Genomic DNA, 19,635 nt, shown 5'->3' with positions numbered 1-19,635 from the left:
TACCGACTTAAAACAAATAGTAACATTTACAACTGATTGCGTGACATCGGCGATAATTGCATGACAATGACAATGCTTTTCTTATCCTAATTTATTTGGTTGATTCTGACAAACAAGTGTACAAAACCTCAAAACCTGTCAAGTTACGCAACTTGGGGGTTTCTTCAAGTGATTTGTTTTTATAAACACAAAAGGCGCGGAAATCATCGATTACGGATTGAAACAGGCAGACACACAGATTGAAACTGGCAGACACACAATACCCAAACCCCAGAAAATCTCCGAATTTGCCTTTTCTGACACTTAAATGAAGTTGAACATGAATTAAACATGAATTTTACGTTCAAAGTTCTTCGAAGACGTAATAAGAAAACATCCCCATTTCAATGATCTTGACGATAATTCTAAAATTATTTTTCTTTTTAACAATGCTGACCCTACTGTATGCAGACTTACATCTGCCTATATCCATTCATGTATGGATTATAGACAGACTTTAATTATTTAATTTAGTGAGAGACCCTTTTTTAATTTTAGATTATACTATATTAGCCATGTTTTATTATAAGTAATACCATGTACTCATGTGGGGATACCAAATAAATTGTTGTTGTTGTTGTTGTTGTTTTTGTCATCTATATCGTATTCCTACCGATAAGTCAGTATAGTACAAGCAGACCCTAATGTTTTTGCGGAATAGTAAGCTAACACGAACGAACCCAGCGAGCGAGCGCGAAAATTGCTTCCCATGAGAAAAGGCGTTGCGCGGTCATGTTTTAAGGAAATGTGAAATAAAGTATTAGCTAGTATTGTAGTTGTTATTCTTATTGTTATTGTTTAAAGCTTTGAAAAGCCTGAGACAGAAAGGAAAGGAGAAATTTAATAAAATTTCTGGTCAAGGATCTTGTTGCAGCAACGAAATTGTAAACTTTGCTAAGAAAACGATGCATTTCAAGTTTACGTTCGTCGAAGTATGCAACACAGATTATGTATTACAGACAGGTGAGGTAATCATGAGCGACCAAAGCTTGTCAGCATTTCGTGGTCATGGTTGTTTTCGCTTACACTAAACTGCTCTCAAAATCCGTTTCGTTGAACATGTCATAAACTAAATTCGACACAACAATCAGAAGAAAACTAGTGTTTGAAGCGATGTACGCAAAACAATACATGTATACAGGTTTGCTTGGGTAGTAATTGAAATTTATGTTGAATTTTACAGTTGTATGCTAAGTGACCTTGCCTTGGATTGTAAGCGAGGCTGGGGGTGACCTTGTTTTGTTACAAACCTCACTGCTTTTCATATGTAGATCATACAGTTCTTATGCTAACTAGTTTACATTTACATATGAAAAGCAGTGAGGTTTGTATTAAAACAAGGTCACCCCCAGCCTTGCTTCCAATCCAAAACCACAATAAAATGCCAAATTCAGGATTTACTACAGTGTAAAAATTGTGAATCTCACAGCTGACGTAAAAGGAAACAAAAAACTACAAAGAATACAGAATACGAAAACAATAACCTACAACACAAGGAAAAACCTGTCTGAATGGTTTTTACACCGAGGTAAACTAAATTCAAGAAGTAATAAAATATAGCACTTAGCTTTGTTTTATTCGTCAGCTGACTCGACTTGCGTAGCAGCGTAGTCACAGACGTAGCCTTGTTCACTGTCGAATTAAAGCTGTTCACAACTTTTCACAGGAAGAGAACAAACAAAAACAGCAATTTAAACAATTCTGTAAACCGCTTTTTCCGAGAAAGAGAAACAACACTTTTAGCAGAGGCGACAACCACTGCATATGATTGTCTAATGGCTGCCGTGCAGAAAAGTAAGTAAAAAAAGTAAAGTCGCACAAGAACCTAAGTGGCCCACACGGCCGGAGCTTAGTCCGTTTTCTGTAGCATGAAGCAACTAGGAGTATTGCTACTCCCCCCCGGATGGGATGCTAGTCCATCGCAGGGTTACCCCCAGCAGCATGTCGCCGGTACCCATTTATACACCTGGGTGAAGAGAGACAATGTGGAGCAAAGTTTCTTGTCTAAGGAAACAACACAGCAATGAAGAGACCGACCTGGCCTCGAACCAACGACCCTCAGATCTCCCGACCGTCCGATCGAAATGCCGACGCGCCAACCACAACACCACCGCGCATCCGCCGTGCAAAAAAGCGCGAAATATTAGCCTCGTTTTGGTCTAAGAATTTCGCCCAGGCTCTCCTTATCAATTTTGCTCGCTCGTTTCCAGGTTACCAGAAATAGAAAAATTACATCCATTCTAGCCTTGAAGGAGTCAGAATGGAGAGAAAACGATCGATGCCATTAGAAAGAGCACACATTCAAACCTCTCGCACGAGTTTTCTTTTATTTTTATCTGAGTCGCTGAACAGGTGACATTCAAGAGATTTGTATGAGTAGATCTCCGGCTTATAATAATCTTATTACATTTAAATTTATAATAATCTCCCCATAATAATGCCCCTTTCAAATGTTTTTACTAAAATATCTACAATCTTTGACCTATCAGTCCCTCTTTCATAAGGCTTTATATAGTAATACAAAACCCTCGAAAAATTCCAAGTGTACTAATCACGTGACCGATGGCATAACCATGGTAACAATGTTATGGAAGGTACTCCAAGTTAACATCAAAACAAACGCAAATTTATGTTGCAATGCGCGTTAAAATAAAGATTTAATGCCTGTCGACTTAATCCTTCAGATTTTCGGTTTTTGTCTGTGTATATCCCTTAATTCCAGGTTTAAGATGCATGACCGTTAAAGGCCATTTCTATATATATTCCTCACACCAATCTCTTTCTTTTTTTCGAATTAATAGATGTCCGTTTACGCAATGAGTGAAAACACGTTTTTGGGCGTGTTCACGTGACTGATGACGTCTTCATGCTAAATTTGATATGAGTGACATTTTATGGCAAGTGTTGTTTCCGTGTGGTGTGGCATCCAAATACAATAAAATCTGCAATTCCACAGCGACAAACCGATGAGTGGTGCAGAATCACTTGTAGACCTGGATCAGCAAATTATTTCAAATACAAAATACTGACGGCAGAAATATCGGGCAAAATTTGTTTGTTTTTTTCTTTTTTGAAACAGATATATTTCGGTTATTATAGCCTTTGTTGTTTATTTTATCAAGCTCGTCACCTCCGCCGTTGGGATCAGGTCTGCCGTCAGTATTTTTTGGCATCCCACCCGAGATACAAATCTTGGCCTATAAAAAGGCTGAGATTTTTCAAAAAAAAATAAAAAAGGGGGAGCCAAAATTTCAGCCTACAAAACTTACTGTCGTGTAAGCAATGAAGTGTTTTCAAAGACTTGGAATGGTTCAAGCATACTATCGCATTTCAAGAACAACATTCTCAGACCAGTCCAGTGCAGTTTTCATTTTATTGCTATAACCAATATCCTCTTCATACAAAATGGTACATTTTGAGGTATTTGGTACATTACCATACCTCTTTGGTACCTATTTGGTACATTACCACATCTCAATTAATATAAAGGAATTATGGCGGTTAATGCGGTGCTGTTTATATTCATTGGCAAATGCTTATCAGTAGATACGACAACTGGAGGAACTACGAGCTACCAAACATTTCCAGAGTGTTTTTAACTTATACTGATTTAAAAGAATCTTCAGCTGAAAAATTTATAACAAGAAGAAATTGGAATAGCCGTTCTAAGAGCCGCTATTGTCATTTCAGCCAATCCTATAAGACCTACAAAGACCCGGTATTGCTTTTTCAGCCAATCCTGTGAGCCGTTCTAAGGGCTAAGTGGTGCATCGATTTAAAGAACCAGGTGGCAAACCTTGACCACAATGCAACGGGCCAACACCACCATCACTTGGTGTGATCGAACGGTTGAGTGAAGTCCTGAGAAGGACTGTTGCTGCTGTCATTGACTCGTTTAGAGCTACTTTACTAATTTACGATACCGTGTATGACTCCTGGATTCAAGTTATTTACATTCTTACGTCGGCCTTGCGTTTTTAAGATCTATGTACTCAGCGACAAATTCAGAAAGTCTTATTGGTAAATAAGTCTTTAAATGGTCTAGCTACTGAGTAGTTATGCTCTAAGGTTGCTAAACGCAACGAAACTGGCTACTCCTTAAAGGACCCTGCGAACAAATTGGTTGTTCCTTCGCCACGAACAAATTACTTAGCTATAGCGGTGCAGCTCTCTGGAACAGTCTACCCTGTTATCTTAGCCAAGCTGAATCACTTAATCAATTTAATCAACCACTTAATCTCCATTTTATGTAAGCTTGAGACACGGCATTCTTGGAAAGCAGGTCAAGTTTTCTTCAGGATTTAGAATGTTGTCTAGGATTAGGATTTTTATATTGATATTAGTAGTTTTTCTTGTACGTTTGTTTGTATCGACCTGATGAATTTTTAACCGTGTGTAAATAAAGGTCAATTGGCTGATTGATTGATTGATTGATTGATTGATTGATTGATTGATTGATTGATTGATTGATTGATTGATTGATTGGTTGATTGATTGATTGATTGATTGATTGATTGATTGATACTTGCATCTTTTTGTTACAAGTAACATTTTTGTCAGGTCGTCTAGGTTTCGCTGAACGCTGACACTTGTCGATGAACAATTTGGACCTCGGCTTGGACTAATAAGGAAGAATTGGTTTTGAATCTGTTCCCTCAGTGATGTCTGTAAATATCTCACAGACACAGATAAACGCAATATTCCTGACTAGAGTTCGTGCGTGTCCAAGGTTCTCTATGTACATTTGAATATTGAAGATTTGTGACATAAAAGTCAGCATGTAAACAGTACATAACTTACGTAAGTTTATCTTGTAAATTAATATTGTAAATGTGTACTTGTAATTGTAAGTAATATGTAAGATTGTAATTATTTATTCAATAAAAAGAAAGAAAAAATTGTGACAGAGTTTGACGGCGTGACACGCTACATTTCAAATCGCAAGAAGTGTGCACAACTCTTACAAAGTTGTTCAAAATGCATCAGTCATGCATTTAAAATGGACTACGAACCTGCATGTTCACAAATCTTCAAACTAAGGTGTGCTAATTAAAATTAAAGCCTTCTCTTACATTCATCGACTTTCAACTGAGTAGAATGAGTCTTAGTTGCTAATTATAGGAAGCAAATTAGCGCTTGTGAGGTACAATGACCTCGCATTCATTCAACTACATTTTTCCTTCTATTGTACATATTTAAGAACACAGGCAAAGTGGTAGGACGAGCAACTACCATAGTTGAAATAGACCATGGGCTACTCCTGTCTCGAGTTCTCTAAAATAGCCGATTTTACAGTTGTGTGCTTAGTAACCTGGCCTTTAAGTGGAAGTAAGGCTGGAGTGAGACTGGTTTGATGCAAACCTTGGGGTCGTTTTTTTTGCAAAGGAAAAAAGTCAGCATAACAACAACATATTTTCCAGGTGGAAAAAGTGGACGGACTTGAAGTCAATTTTGATACAAACCTCAGGCTTTCACTCAAAGGCCAAGTCACTAGGCACACACTGATTTTTTTAGTCGTGTGCTATAATGAATTAAGGAAGGAAGGAAGGAAGGACGGAAGGAAGGAAGGAAGGAAGGAAGGAAGGAAGGAAGGAAGGAAGGAAGGAAGGAAGGAAGGAAGGAAGGAAGGAAGGAACGAAAGGAGTGAGTGAGTGAATGCATGAATGAATGTAAAATAGGCTATTCTATACAAACATCATAAAAAAATTCCCATATCATGTTTCAACATAGAGGTTTGTATAAGATTCTAAGCGAATTACCGATAGTTCGAATCATGATTATGATATATTAAAGGACAGTCACGCGGGTGACAACAGCACGTGACGCGTCTTATGCGGGCGGTCTCAAAGTCCAGGATGTGAGCTATAACGTTTTGGTAATTTATTTCAAATACACGAAAGTTTGGCCGACTAACCTTCAATTCGTTCGCCATTTTTTTGTCCCTACCATATCGCGGCATATTTGTCAGAGCCTTTGCTACTGCGTTTTTAAGCTTTTGCTTAAAAAACATTCCTTTTTTAGGTTACGTTCACATTTGATGCTCGAGCACTAGTACTTGGTCACCGGGCACGATACAAAACCGCGTGCACACAGGTTTTTCAGTGCCAGAATACAAGGTCTTGACCTTTTACTTGGGAACGAACAACGTGCCCGAATTCTGGCGTGGGTACTTGAGAAAAGGGTGCGTTCACATTAGTGCCCAGCAAGAGTCGTACTCGGGCACCGTGCTCGGGAACCCAGTGTGAACATAGCCTTAATAGCCTCAGTCCTTATGCAAAAGCCTGCCTTCAAGCAAACCCCCTAAAATCGTGTGACTACGCCTCTATTCATTTTCTAAAACGCTCATATGGTCGTATTTTCTATTAAAAGGAACCATGATATACTTAACTACCTCATTTATATGACCAAACATTTCTTGTTTTGTTAACGAAAATTAATGCAACACAGAAACGCTATGTTTAAATCACACCTCAGTGTTTTGCAATAAAGTGTAAGACTTTTCCGAGTGCTTGTCTGTGCACTTCTCAATGGGTGGTGGCTTCAGATGTTTGATCAACCTCTCCTCCCAGTTTTTCCTCTCAGTGAAGTCGTGATAATCCAAGAAGGTACGGTTACGCAGAGCCTTTGGCAGCTTGCTACGATCAACACCATCGATCCTCATCACGATAACCGAGGAATCTCCCATCTCTGTACTTCGGTACAACGCCATTTCTAGTTCTCCGCGGCAAAACTTACTTGACATGTAATTGTGCGACATGACAGCCAGAACTTTGCGACTGGTGTACACGCTTTGCGCCATGTTGTCAACCACAGGCTTGCCAATCTCAAAGTCCCTGTCGTGTATGCAGTAGTTCAGCTCGTGCTTCTCTACCAGCGGTATGAGTTCCTTCTTCACCCAGTTTAAGTCCTGGCTGCTGAACGTCACGAAAACATCATACGTAAACTGATGGCCATCCACTGGAGTTTCTAATCGTAAAAAAGTCAACGAAGAAAGAAGACTGTCATTAAAAATTTCATTATTTTCAAAAACAACTGAACCTCGGAACTGGGTACCCTACCGTCATCGAATATATAATACCATCCGAAAAACAGGATGTGGCTTTTTTTTTAAATAAGTGTAATGCTAAAGTCAAGGAAAGAGGACCAGCAACTTTTTCCCCCTGGGAAGCGTTTATGGGAATTGAGACGAACTTCTTCATGAAATCGTTGGCACCATAATCTAACCAGTTATTTCTTGCGCCTTTCAACATAACACGAAGTTTTAGAACCATGGAATCGTTACATGCATGTAAGTTTTTAATTAAGGACGGTTTCTACTAATACATAGGTATTTTGAAAAAAGGGTATTTTTAAAAAGCAGATCTTAGCAAGGGCTATTGGAATCCAAAAAGAAATTTTGGGGTAACCACGCACTTTTTTTATCATCATCATTTATTTGCCTTACTAAAAAAAAAATCATTTAATTTACAACACAATGTAATGGCGAGGAGACCTCAAGAAACCACCAGGCTTGTAAGAGAGGCCACCTCGGCTGACATCATTAAAGCAACAATAGTTCTAAAAAGCCTCAAAATACAAAGCAATGTAGGGCATTTTTTCCCAAATTGAAGATTAATTATCTCTGATAAATGCATGTTTCGTTATGGATACCAAGAGCACATGCTAAGTTCTGTTTTCTCCGCATAGTTTTAAACTGCGCGAAAATATCTCTGTATTAGTACCCCCTCCCCCCGTGGGAAGCTGAGTATCTCGAGATGCGTTGAACAAATGCGCGGTGACAAAAGTAGGCACCGTCCTGAATTGATTAATTAATTAATTGCTGGAGCTCTTACCGAAGAATGGTTCCTCGGTATTGCGCTTGTTGCGGCAGAGCCTATAAGCAACAAAAGCTATAACAAAGCCCATGATGATGCCGCCCGCCGTGATGGAGGAGATGGCGACCAGCGGATTGTCTTGAGATCCAGTCTCAATGGGCTTCTCGTCTTCCACGATGTCTACAAAGCGGAAGAAAATAATGTGGACAAATAGAAATGAATACCAAAACTTAACAAAGGTCACTACTTGGTAATGATGGTTTACGCCAATGTATTCTTTAGGGTTAATAGTACCTTCTACAATTGACTGGGTCATAAGGACTCCCAAAACGGCAAGTAACTCATGTTAAGGTACCATATAGTTACCCGCATAACCCTAACCCTCCATATAGTCACCCTTACCTTACCATGAATTATATGCCCCCAAAACCCGTTGTCTATGTTCAGTTGAAGTTCTTCCTGGGTTCCACGTAAGTTGAAGATATGTTTAACAACAAAGTGTTTCGGAAAACTTAAGGATAGAAAACGACAAAGAAAGAAAGAAAAAATAATGAAAAGGTGAAGAAGGTCGATAATTTATTTGACACTTTTGTAAAGTTGTGTTTGCAAAGCGTACCTTGTTTTTTGGCCAGTTTGAGGTCCTGAGAAAGATGTACTTTAGCCTCGCCAACAGTAAACTCCACGGCACAGGAATACCATCCGAAATCATTAGAACTAACATTGGTAATTTGTAGATCAAATGGCAGGATAGTAGTCGAGTTTGGTCTTTCTCTGGGTTTGTAAACGTTGTGATGGTAGTGCTGAACGGTCTTTGCGTTAATCAAGGTGTTGTTAGAAAACCAAAATGTTACTGGTTTTTCCAATACAGAAGGATATCTAGCTTCGCATCTTAACCACACTGTCGAGTAGAGATTTGTATTAACTTCCTTTGAAGATGTCACTAGCACGCGAGGAAATCTGTCTGAAACTGAAATTTATATTTATGTAAGTTCGGGTTTGATTTACCTTTGTTTATTACCAACATTTAGATAGATCAGACTCAAAGATTTTTTCGCTGAGAAATAGTTGCTGATAAACAACTTCAGCACGTCTTATATCCATGACTTTTTTTGTTTATCTAATTTTACTAAATTTGTCAGCTCAGATGCACCTCGAAACTGTTTGCTTAGAGAAAACTGAGCCTCGTGTACTATGACTGTGAAATAATGTTTCATGTTTTTTCATTATTATTATTATTATTTTTCATCAGTTTTAGTGTTGAGTGTTAATGTACGATTTTTGTTGTATCTACAGCAGCAGGCATGACACTTGCACCTCCACTTCCCTTTTTCCTTCTCAATTCCCAGAATTTTCTTATGTGTAAACTGTTCCCACGTGTCTTAATCGCCCAGGTTCTATTCTAACGAGAATTGATTTTAGGTCAAGCTCAGTTGATATTGGGCAATCATTGATTTAGGATGTGTTCCTTTGAGATGATCCAGATCAGGATGAATGATCCAAGATCACTCGGATCATGTCATCAAAGGAACCGACGAATCCTTGCCCAGAGTGGATTCCTCGGTTCCTTTGATGCACCATGATCCGAGTGATCTTGGATCATTCATCCTGATCTGGATCATCTCGAAGGAACGCATCCTTAACTAATCAAGGAAGCTCGTCATACAAGATATCCCCTTACAGTCCGTCGCCGTCTCACTCAAGACCACCAGATGAGAATTGGTGTGGTAGATAGTAATAACCCGGTAAGAATGTTATGTTCATACTTATTTTCAAATTTTACTATATGGAAAAATACCTTTCGTCAAGACAAACAAGTTTCCTTCCTCCTCGCCAAATCCCTTGGAAGTCTTAATCCCACAAAAATACTCTCCTTCGTCAATCCTTGAGATATTCAGTATGGTCATCGTGATCTTTACACTGTCGATCGTAACCACCTTAGATAACTTGATCCTGTCTGACTGACTGACTTGATGGCCCTTGAATTTCCAGTAGGCTCTGGCTTTCTCCTCTCTGCACTCATCTTTTTGGCAGATACATTCCAGAGTGGAATTGTTACCTTCCAAAGCCACAACTGGACTTGTCGGATCGGGTCGCCACTTGATCATGCTAAATCCTACAAAAACAGTTTTAAAATGAAGTTATAAAGATCTAAAGGACGGTGCCTACTTTTGGTACTGAGCATACGTTCTGCGCACCTCGAGATGTTTGGGTTTCCTATGGGTGGTACCTACAAATACATAGATATTTTTGCGAGGTTTAAGACTATGCGGAGAAGGCAGGAATTAGCAAGTAATCTTGATGTTTAGAGAGAAAATTGGGGGTAACCATGCATTTTTCAGAGATAATAAAGCTTTAATTTGATAAAAAAAATGCCATACATTGCTCTGTATTTTAGTAATTTTTAAAATTATTGTTTCTTAATTATCTCTAAAAAAAATGCGTGGTTACCCCCAATTTCCATTTGGATTCCAAAGCCCTTGCTTGGATCTGCTTTTCCCGCATAGTCATAAACTGTGCAAGAATACCTCTGTGTTAGTAGGCACCGTCCTTAAAAGAAGTTACTTTTTGAACCATGTCCCTTAAATGTTCGACCATTGTCCTGACATGGCCGCAGGACATATGCATTGTTTGTCTTTCATGTTGGAATTGAATAATGCTCAAGAATATCCCAGGGCAGCTGACAAATTTCCGACTTTACCTGTTTCATTAGTATCTGAACTTTATAATTATAGTACCCACAGTGCATCTTCTAATCAACTATTCATAACTTCATTTTGAACAGATTTAAGGAGATTTTGCCCAACTGTAATAGGAAGATTTTTTGGAATAATATTCCTCAGTCAATTAAGGACAAATCCACAAAAAATGTTTAGAAAAGCGCTCTATCACTATTACCTTGCTCAATATTAATGATACGTTCCTTGCTTAATATTAAAGATTCATTTTCCCTGTTATATTCGTTCTCATTTTATATTCCTTTTTTTCCTTTCCTATTTTTTCTATTTATCTTTTTTATTTAATTTTTGTTAGTTTATAAGCCTATTATAAGGAGCACAGTATTAGTGTTTACTAGAGATGCCCCTCTCCTTTCCTGCTCAATATGAATTGTTTTTGTCAAGTTAAATTGAAATTATTTAATACTTGCATTAAACTATTTAATAAGGGGTAGAGAAACAAATAAATGAAATGAAAAAAAAAATAAATAAATAAATAAATAAATAAATAAAAGTACCTGTATCCCAGTGACAACCAAACAAATTAGGCATTACTCCGATTTCTAATGAGCGGAGGAAAAGTGCAAACATAACTTCGTCGATTTTACTCCAAACTATAATTACATATCGTTACCGAGATTAGAAATAATGTGGGCCTAAGAAAGGTATCATTAGTTCAAAATCAAGTGTTTTCTTACGTTTCACGGTGACGTTGACCGCCTCTTCAGCGGTGCCAAACATGTTCTCAGCGCGACATGTGTACATTCCATGGTGGTCCCCCTCAATATCAATTATTTTCATAACTGATTCGTTATCCGTTGGGTTTGACACAATATAAGAGGAATGGAAGTCGTTATCAAAAATCTGCGCACCATTTCTCCACCAGGAAGCATGAGGTATCGGCCACCCATCCGCTCTACATTCGCCGATTATTGGCGACTCACCGGAGTTCGCTATTTTGACTTGTTCAAGGCTCCGTAGCTTTGGTTTACCTATCGATTTCAAATCACAGCAAATCACTGAATTACAGTGTTCATTAAGCAGACGGACGGAAGTATTCATGGATAGATAGATGCATGGATGGTTGGCTATATGCATGCATACATGTATAGATAAGTCGATGGATGGATGGACCGACGGACGGACGGACGGACGGACGAACGGACGGATGGATGGACGGAAGGACGGACAGATGGAGGGACGGATGGACGTACGGATGGACGGACGGACGGATGGATGGATGGATGGATGGATGGATGGATGGATGGATGGATGGATGGATGGATGGATGGATGGATGGATGGATGGATGGACTTTTTTTAAATTTTATTCTACCTTAAAATTGTTCTAATAGCCGTGCATCACATTGTCAAATGTAACTGTTAATCTACATGTAAAAGTCATTGCATGGATGGATGGAGGAATCCATGCATCCTGTATGGATACATGGATCGGTGAGCAATGAAAACAGCAAAAAAAAACCTGCAATCGGACGGACTGAGGGAATGACGGACAGAAAAATGCTGAGAAAAACGGATGGCTAAATGAATGAAGGAATAGAAAAACTTACCCGGACTGGCGTAGCAAGACATATACTCCTCGCCGCTCGACATTACACACTTGAACTCACTCAGGTCTTTGTCAGTGGTTACGTTTGTAAGAAATACTGCCGACCACTTCTTTTTTCTCAGCGGATCAGTCGTTATGTGTCCTTCCGCAACTGGCTGTCCATTCATTGTCCAGTGAACAGTCTGAAAACCTTCTCCATCAAAACCTTCTCCATGCAGTGAGCAGTTAAGAACCACAACAACTCTATATGATTGGTTAACGAGTTTGTTATCTCCAGGAGAGATTATGCAGTAGCTCTCTGTTAAATAAATCTTTAAGCACACTGGAAGTAAGCAAGGAAAACTGTAAGTGAGAATGATGTATTATTCAGTGAGTGACACAAGCAAACGCGAAAAAAAAAAGAAATGTGAGTGCTCCTATAAGGAGTCGAACCCAAGACCTTTCGATTACTAATTTGGATGCTCTACCACTGAGCTACAGGAGACTCGTGGGAGCTAAGGCCATTAAACAAGGTTCATGGGAAATCACCTAGATAAATAAGTAACTCAATTATATCAGAAATTATGTAACGTCAATCGTTTGATTTGTGAATTGTTACCCCATATAATATATATAAATAAAATAATATAGTATTTTATTGCATATAGGTTTTATATTATAATATAGTATTTTAGTATATTTACGCTATAGAAACGATAAAACTATCTGTGTAAAGCTAGAGACATGTAGCCGATAAAAAAATATTGATTCTTGCCCACGATAATACATTTCTTTGAAAAAGGACTTGCGACTTCGCTACCATATGCTAATTTCGTTCATGCCATTTGACGGCTCGTACGAAAATCTTTGAAAAATTCTTAACTCTGTAAATATTGCTGCTACAGAAGTAATTCTAACGTTAATAAAAGGAGAATTTGGTTGTTTCTGAAATATCAGAACGTTCAAAACTTTTGTGTGCTGACAAGCGCATATTAAAATTTACTCGTGCGCTAGAAATGAACCTTGCGGCTCCAAAGCAAAACTTTCAAACATTTATCTTTCCACGAAAAAAAATGCTATGGAAACGATTAAACTATGTGTGGAAGGATAGAGAAATGTAGAATAAGCAAAAACATCGATTGTTTCCCGAGAAAATGTATTTAATTGACAAATGATTTGGACGTCGGCTACCATATGCTAATTTCTTTCACGCGTGCAATTTAATGCTAAGTGCTTAGGGTGGAAGGAGGGGGCGGGAAATGAATTTGGTGGGCCTCCTTTCCTCCGTTCCTTTTCCCCTCGCGCGTCTTCCTCCATCGCGCGCGCGCCCTACATTTTTCATGCGTCTGCTACGCATACGTTCTTAGTTGATTAATAGGTTTCAAAAAACCCACAGGCCGTTCCACATTTTGTTCGCTGCATAAAGCGTTTAAGATTTTCATCAAACTATATCGACCTATATCATCGCCCCACTAACTTGTAGGAAATTCGCGAAGTTTGTTATCCTCCGTCAGAGGAACGGTCTCGCAACTGGAAACTCAAATAAAGGTTTGGATTTTTTCTAATTTTGTTTTTGTTTGTTTGGTTTTTGATTCTTTAAACCATTGAACTGTTGAATAAACGAACTAGTGATAATCAAAGATAAGGGAGTGCGTTCGATGTTCTCGGTCCCAGGCTCTCTCTAAGTTACCAAGTTAGTGATGATGTTATCCACCCCCGCAAAATCTGCAGGAGATGCCAGATACACGACACAAGATCAATTTATTCGTTCATTATCCCATACAATCTCGATTCCAATCTGTATTAGGAGTGCGTTCTTTCTACGTCGATTGCAAAAACCAAACCTAAAATATTCCAGTCTCAAACAATGTAGCATCACGCTCGCAATTTTACATACTACTTCGAAACTGGTGTTCGCTGTTGTTGGTCATCCACCCGCGCGCTGGTTGTGCTAGGTAACATTACGATTTATCTTACATCTGTTGGAGTGAATTGGAAGTGCAAGAACAGCGTTTGACCAGAACCTCCATAAATTTCATTATTACTGATAAACATCTGGCTGAACGTTTCTATAACATGAATTTAGGCTGGATTCAAATGTAGGAACAAAGTGTCGCCCGTAAAAGACAGATGGCAAGTTATTTTTAAAATATGATAAATAAGGACGGTTCTAGTGAAAAATCGTGTTTCACAAGCCTACGATCTGTTATCAAGAAACGAGGGAACCCAACAAAAATATTTTGCTGAAATACTTGAATTTCAAAACCGTTTTCGGGTCTTTATCGGCCAAATTTGTTTATGCTTACAGAGTTTAACCTGTTAGGACTCTTTGGCGGTACATTTGTTTGGGAGAAGACTTTAGGGAGCATATCTCTGTTCCCAGTTTACCAACTGATATCGGCTTTCCGAAAAACTTAGCTGGCGTTTTAATTTTTGGCTTTCTTGACGACATGTTTCGACGATTCGAAAACAAAAGGAATCAATTTTTCATTATTCTTAATTTTTAGGTGAGAAAACACCAAAGAAATCGATAGTTTTTTGTTTCCAGAATCAAATCTAAGTTTAAGACAATTTACGCCTTTCCAACAAGTTTACACCGAAACGTGTTGTTAGGTTCCTGTGGAGAAAATTTAGTCGGAGTGTGGCTCTCTAGCTACGACGATATTTTATCGTGTAAGATTGTACTCTCGGGGATCACATCGGCGTTAGACAAAAAAAGAGATGAAAAGGCTTTTAAAATGTTATATCGTGTTCTCCATCGTTGCGTGATATGCAAATTTTTTCCTCACAATAATTTATAGTAGAACAGGTGCATTTCACACAATTAATCTTTTTCTTGAAAGATCCAAAACATTCATCCTTTTTTTGTTTTATTCTCTCCCGATATATCTTGCCAACATCAAACATCGATCTTTTTAAGCATTCAGATATTTTGTTTCCTTTCAGCGTTTCATTCGAAGTTTGTATTTAGCCGTATTTCATGGACGCGTAGATGTCTAATGACAGCCATGTCTAGCAGATAACACTGTGCTTCGACGTTCATCGAAGAAACACCTAATTCGGTCATGCGACAAAACAAAATATCCCCTCACACATTTTAAAACATTTTTGGCAAAAATCAACATTTCACCGAATTCTTTTCGAAAGTTCCTGGCTGAATTATTATCACCAATTTTTTTCTGCAAAGATATATTGAAGCAATAAGTTTTCGGTTGATATTTGAATATAGTAAATCATATAATTTGAATAAATCAAGCTTCTTCTCCGTCGCTAAGTCTTTCAATACGAAAAATTTACAGTCAACACCTTTCCTTTCTATATAAACGAAAGCTGAAGGATTATTACTCGTCTATAAATAATCCAGCATGCGCTTCTTGGTACACTTCTACATTACTCAATATGATTCTTGTTTTCAAAATTAACATAATACATAATACAGCTCCCTCGCACACAATTTTCACGCAAAAAATAATTTTAGTGTCAAACCTAAGCAAGTTAAAAATAATACATTGAAAATGAAATGTCTGATGCTGGTATTTGAAACTAACATGGCTACTTCCCGGCAGAATCAGCTGAATGAATCGAGAAAAAGAAATTTTTTTCTAGCTACTCACGTGTAACTCTCAATTTAGATTTCAACAACAAGAAAATCACACGTAGGGCAACATATATGCCATCTAATGGAAAAGAACTGCACTATTTTATTTTACAATAAACGAATCTAGTGACTTACCAGTGAGAATTAATGCGAGGCCTCCAGAGGGAATCATCTTCGCTAATCAACCAAACCCGAGGTTACCAGTTAACTGAAGATGAATGTCCTGGTAAATTTAAAGAATCAATCAATCAGTGAAACGGAACTTGTGATCTTTGTATATGTGGATATGTGGTTCTGGATGGGGTTCAATCTATTTTGCCTTCACTACACTGTTAAATGACTGATGCGTTGACAGAAAACGGATGCGGTGAAGCTTCAGCTGTGGGCATTATCTTGGTGTAACTTTACCTTTTAACTGCTTTTCGTTCTGACGGCAGGCCAGGATTAAAAGAAAATACCAGAATCACCCTAAATGCCACACTGAAGCACGTATTGATGTTGCAGCGAGCCGTGTGCTGATTGGCTAGCGTAACTGAGGCACGTACGTGCGCTTTCAGTGGCTGACCTGATGTTTTGTATTGACTTCCGCTGAGGAACATCGATAAGAAATAATTTCCTCTGAAAACCGGAAAACGAGTACAACTTCCTTTCGGAGAAAACAAAAACAATGTTGAAGTAACTGCAAGTCTATTCTGTGTCCTCGAGAGCTCAAAAGAGCCAAGACAGCAAAAATACAATGTCAGTCCTCGAGAAAAGAGATATGTACAGATCATTATGCAAAACAAGTGTTAGTCTTTGTTTTTGTTTTTTCCGTGTATACGCTTAATTTAGTCTATGATGTCCTCTCTAGTTTCTGCTGAAACAGGCAGCTGTTCCTGTATTACAGAAAACAAAACTTAGTGGCTGTGGGGGATCTGCATTTAAAGTGATGAACGACGTTCTATGAATTAGATATTGTCATTAATAAATTTCAAAATGTACCGTTGAAGCCAAAACGGTACCAGCAAAGAAATGAATAAGGGAAAAATTGGCACAAATTTAAGTTCGGCTGTCTCGGACACTTTCTATTTCAAATTATCAAAATATTGTCAAAATGTCAGTAAAAACATTGTCAGAAGCCAAAGAAATTCTTCCCTTTTCATATTTTCTTAAAAATCGGTTTCTGTAAGAATGAGACCACACAGTCTCAGCTGGAGGGGGGTGAAAGTTGCTTGATTCTAGAAACATGGAGAAGGAAAAAAGGAGTAGATTCAGCTGGCGAACGACCAAAACATTTGCATTTCTTTCTGTAGCCAGCTTATGGGTAACTTTCAACGATTGGTTGACTGGCTTGAGTACTGCATAAAGTCTTTACCAGCTGTTTTATATGTCGGCGTTTTGGGTTTGGGTTTGGGTTTCTATCTATCCATCTATCTATCTATCTATCTATCTATCTATCTATCTATCTATCTATCTATCTATCTATCTATCTATCTATCTATCTATCTATCTATCTATCTACCTATCTATCTATCTATCTATCTATCTATCTATCTATCTATCTATCTATCTATCTATCTATCTATCTATCTATCTAGGCTATCTGGGGAAGCATACTTTCAAATGAGATTTAAAAAGAGAAATATTCGTTAACGATCTAGTTTTCGCGATTCCTGTAAGGGGTAAAGTGATAAGCTTCACCATAAGGAATATAGCGTATAAAAAATTATCTTTCCAGTACCCCACTAAGCAGTTCGACAACCAAAACAAGAAAGCCAATAACAAGCGGCTTCATTTATGGGCTATCATACGCCACTTACATATTTTAGTCCCCGATTCTCCCCCCCCCCCCCCCCCAAATTAAGCTAATTAAACAGTTGGGGATCATGGTCCCTATTCTGGAATCAGGTTCCCCCATTCCCCTCAACCCCTCTATCAATGGGTCGGTCTTGATGTATACAAAATGACTATAACCAACATCGCCTATTATGTCATATTCAGAGCGCCCTCTTAGAATATTTATTAACTACTGCTTTACTATGGATCTCTCTTTATAAGATGTTATTTCTGACGATTGAATGACATAGCAACCAACTTGTCAGAAATTAATATTCAGAAAAAAAATCTGCCCTTTGCCGCAGTGCCAGCCTTGCATTCAGTTTTGTATTTTTTTAATATTTTGAAGACATGATGAAGGGTGTCGCATGTTGTCATGGGTCGTCATGGGATACTTCGGGACTATTTAGGTGTTTGGCGGAAGATTATTGTCATTCTACGTCAGTCAGTCGTCTTGTTTGTTATTTCTCGCTAAAAATTTTGCCTTAGGCCTAGTTTATACGTCGAGCTACAGTCAAATTTAATTCAAGGTCCCACAAGCAATTAAATTCGACGATAGCGCGACGGCTAAAACAAATTTTAAAATTCGTCCTAAATATCGATAACGCGTCTTCAGTTTAAACGTAGCACTAGCGTCGCGTCGAATGAAATGCATAAATTTTCTTAATGTATTTTAAACTACAGTCGACTCCAGATAACTCGAACCATTATTCCTTTCCTTTCAGGTCATTTTCTATATTTTTCTATCCTCGACAACTCGAAGTCCCGTTAACTCGAATCTTTTTTTAATTTCCCTTGAAGGGGCCGACTGTATTTTGGCGAGCCCGCAGTGACCTGTGGCGAGCTTTTCAAGTATTAAACTGTCGGAAACCGGATATTAGCGACAATGACATAAACTTGATCGACATGTGAATGGTTTTGACCGGAATCAAGTGATAAGCTAGAAGGATTTGTACGACTGAGTATTGAAGGAGATTGTGACTGCGAGTGTTTATCAACGAACGTTATACAGTCCTCTTGAGTGGAGTGGAATATTTTGTACCCAGTGGTCCTGAACGAGCCGGATATGGTCAGATTTTGGACGAGAGAACGCTAGAAAGTCGAAGAAAAGCAACGCAATGGAGAATACTAATGGGACGGTGCCCCCGACAAGTGGTGCAGTGACGATGACGAAGTAGAAGGGCGCATGGAAACGGAGATTAAAGGGAGTGATACTGTGCGAACTGATTTGAATAGAATCGTGGACAGAATGGAAGACGCATTAAAACAATTGTCGCCACCATACTGTGCGAACTGATTTGAACAGAATCGTGGACAGAATGGAAGACGCATTAAAACAATTGTCGCCACCGCGCCCAATTCAACAACCGATGCCAACTCAAGGTCAAAATGTTTTCCATGGGTTTTACCCGTCGACATCACAATTTCCCGCTAGTTCGCCGCCCCTAAGAATACAGCCAAATTGCCGAAACTGGAAGTAAAGAAGTTTAGCTGGAGAATACAAGAAAGGCAGGAGTTTTGGGATTCCTTCGACAGCGCCATCGTCAAAACTGAAAGCCTCACAGCGGTAGATAAGTTCGCACATCCGCGGACTTTAGTTGTGGAACCAGCGACTGGAGATCGACAATCGCAGGGTTCTCCCTCACTTCAGCGAACTACACAGCGGCCGTGCAGGTTTTAAAGAAACGATATGGGAAAGAAACTGCCATTCAGAGAGTGCACGTGAATGATCTGCTCAATTTGCCACACGTTTTTAACGACAAGGACACCCCGCAGTTGAGAAAGTTGTATGATAGTTGCGAAACACATTTCCGAGGACTAAAGGCTCTCAGCGTAAATGAAAACACCTGCTCAGCAGTGGTTGTACCGGCCGTACTGCACAATTTGCCGATGCCTTTCGACTGACTATCACGCGGAGCACAGATTTCCTGAGCTGGTCCATGGAGGAAATGCTGACCGCATTTTTGACCGAACTGGAACTGAGAGAAGACCATGACCACGCGGGGCCACGTGGTGCCTGCGAGTGCTGGATCTCAGGACCAGAAACAGAGTGCATTCCAGAGCAGGGACAGCAGAATGAGAGGAACCTCGACGAACACTACCTTGC

At 38.9% G+C, this 19,635-nt stretch overlaps 1 protein-coding gene and 1 long non-coding RNA gene across 3 annotated transcripts; one reads left to right on the top strand and one right to left on the bottom strand.

Moving 5' to 3' along the window:
• Positions 1-2,466: 2,466 nt before the first annotated feature.
• Positions 2,467-4,191, top strand: LOC146466743 (uncharacterized). Its single transcript, XR_014867924.1, has 2 exons — positions 2,467-2,527; positions 3,188-4,191. It is a non-coding gene; the product is annotated as an uncharacterized LOC146466743 (long non-coding RNA).
• Positions 3,394-16,186, bottom strand: LOC146466742 (uncharacterized). Of its 2 annotated transcripts, XM_085126841.1 has the most exons (8): positions 16,122-16,186; positions 15,849-15,936; positions 12,138-12,458; positions 11,266-11,559; positions 9,649-9,966; positions 8,470-8,820; positions 7,872-8,033; positions 3,394-7,005 (listed from the first exon to the last, which is right to left on the bottom strand). In XM_085126841.1, the coding sequence occupies exons 2-8, from the start codon at positions 15,883-15,885 to the stop codon at positions 6,503-6,505; spliced, it is 1,986 nt and encodes a 661-aa protein (XP_084982967.1). In that variant the 5' UTR covers positions 15,886-15,936; positions 16,122-16,186; the 3' UTR covers positions 3,394-6,502. The 2 variants fall into 2 exon arrangements, with proteins under 2 accessions (XP_084982967.1, XP_084982968.1); XM_085126842.1 differs by lacking the exons at positions 8,470-8,820; positions 16,122-16,186 and having other exon boundaries at positions 15,849-16,069.
• Between the last annotated feature and the right edge of the window lie 3,449 nt (positions 16,187-19,635).

This window comes from Pavona decussata, unplaced genomic scaffold, assembly GCF_977016875.1.
Source record: "Pavona decussata unplaced genomic scaffold, jaPavDecu1.1 SCAFFOLD_141, whole genome shotgun sequence".
NCBI lineage: Eukaryota > Metazoa > Cnidaria > Anthozoa > Scleractinia > Agariciidae > Pavona > Pavona decussata.
Note: the sequence above shows the minus strand (reverse complement) of the source record. Positions and strands in the feature narration are given on the sequence as shown.

Excerpts from the sequence above, each read along its gene's own strand:
- LOC146466742 (XM_085126841.1), bottom strand. The coding sequence starts at position 15,885 with ATGATTCCCTCTGGAGGCCTCGCATTAATTCTCACTG. Across the intron at positions 11,560-12,137 it reads GTCTTGCTACGCCAGTCCGG|GTAAACCAAAGCTACGGAGC; the intron begins GTAAGTTTTTCT and ends TGAAATCGATAG. Across the intron at positions 9,967-11,265 it reads GGTCAACGTCACCGTGAAAC|GATTTAGCATGATCAAGTGG; the intron begins GTAAGAAAACAC and ends CTGTTTTTGTAG.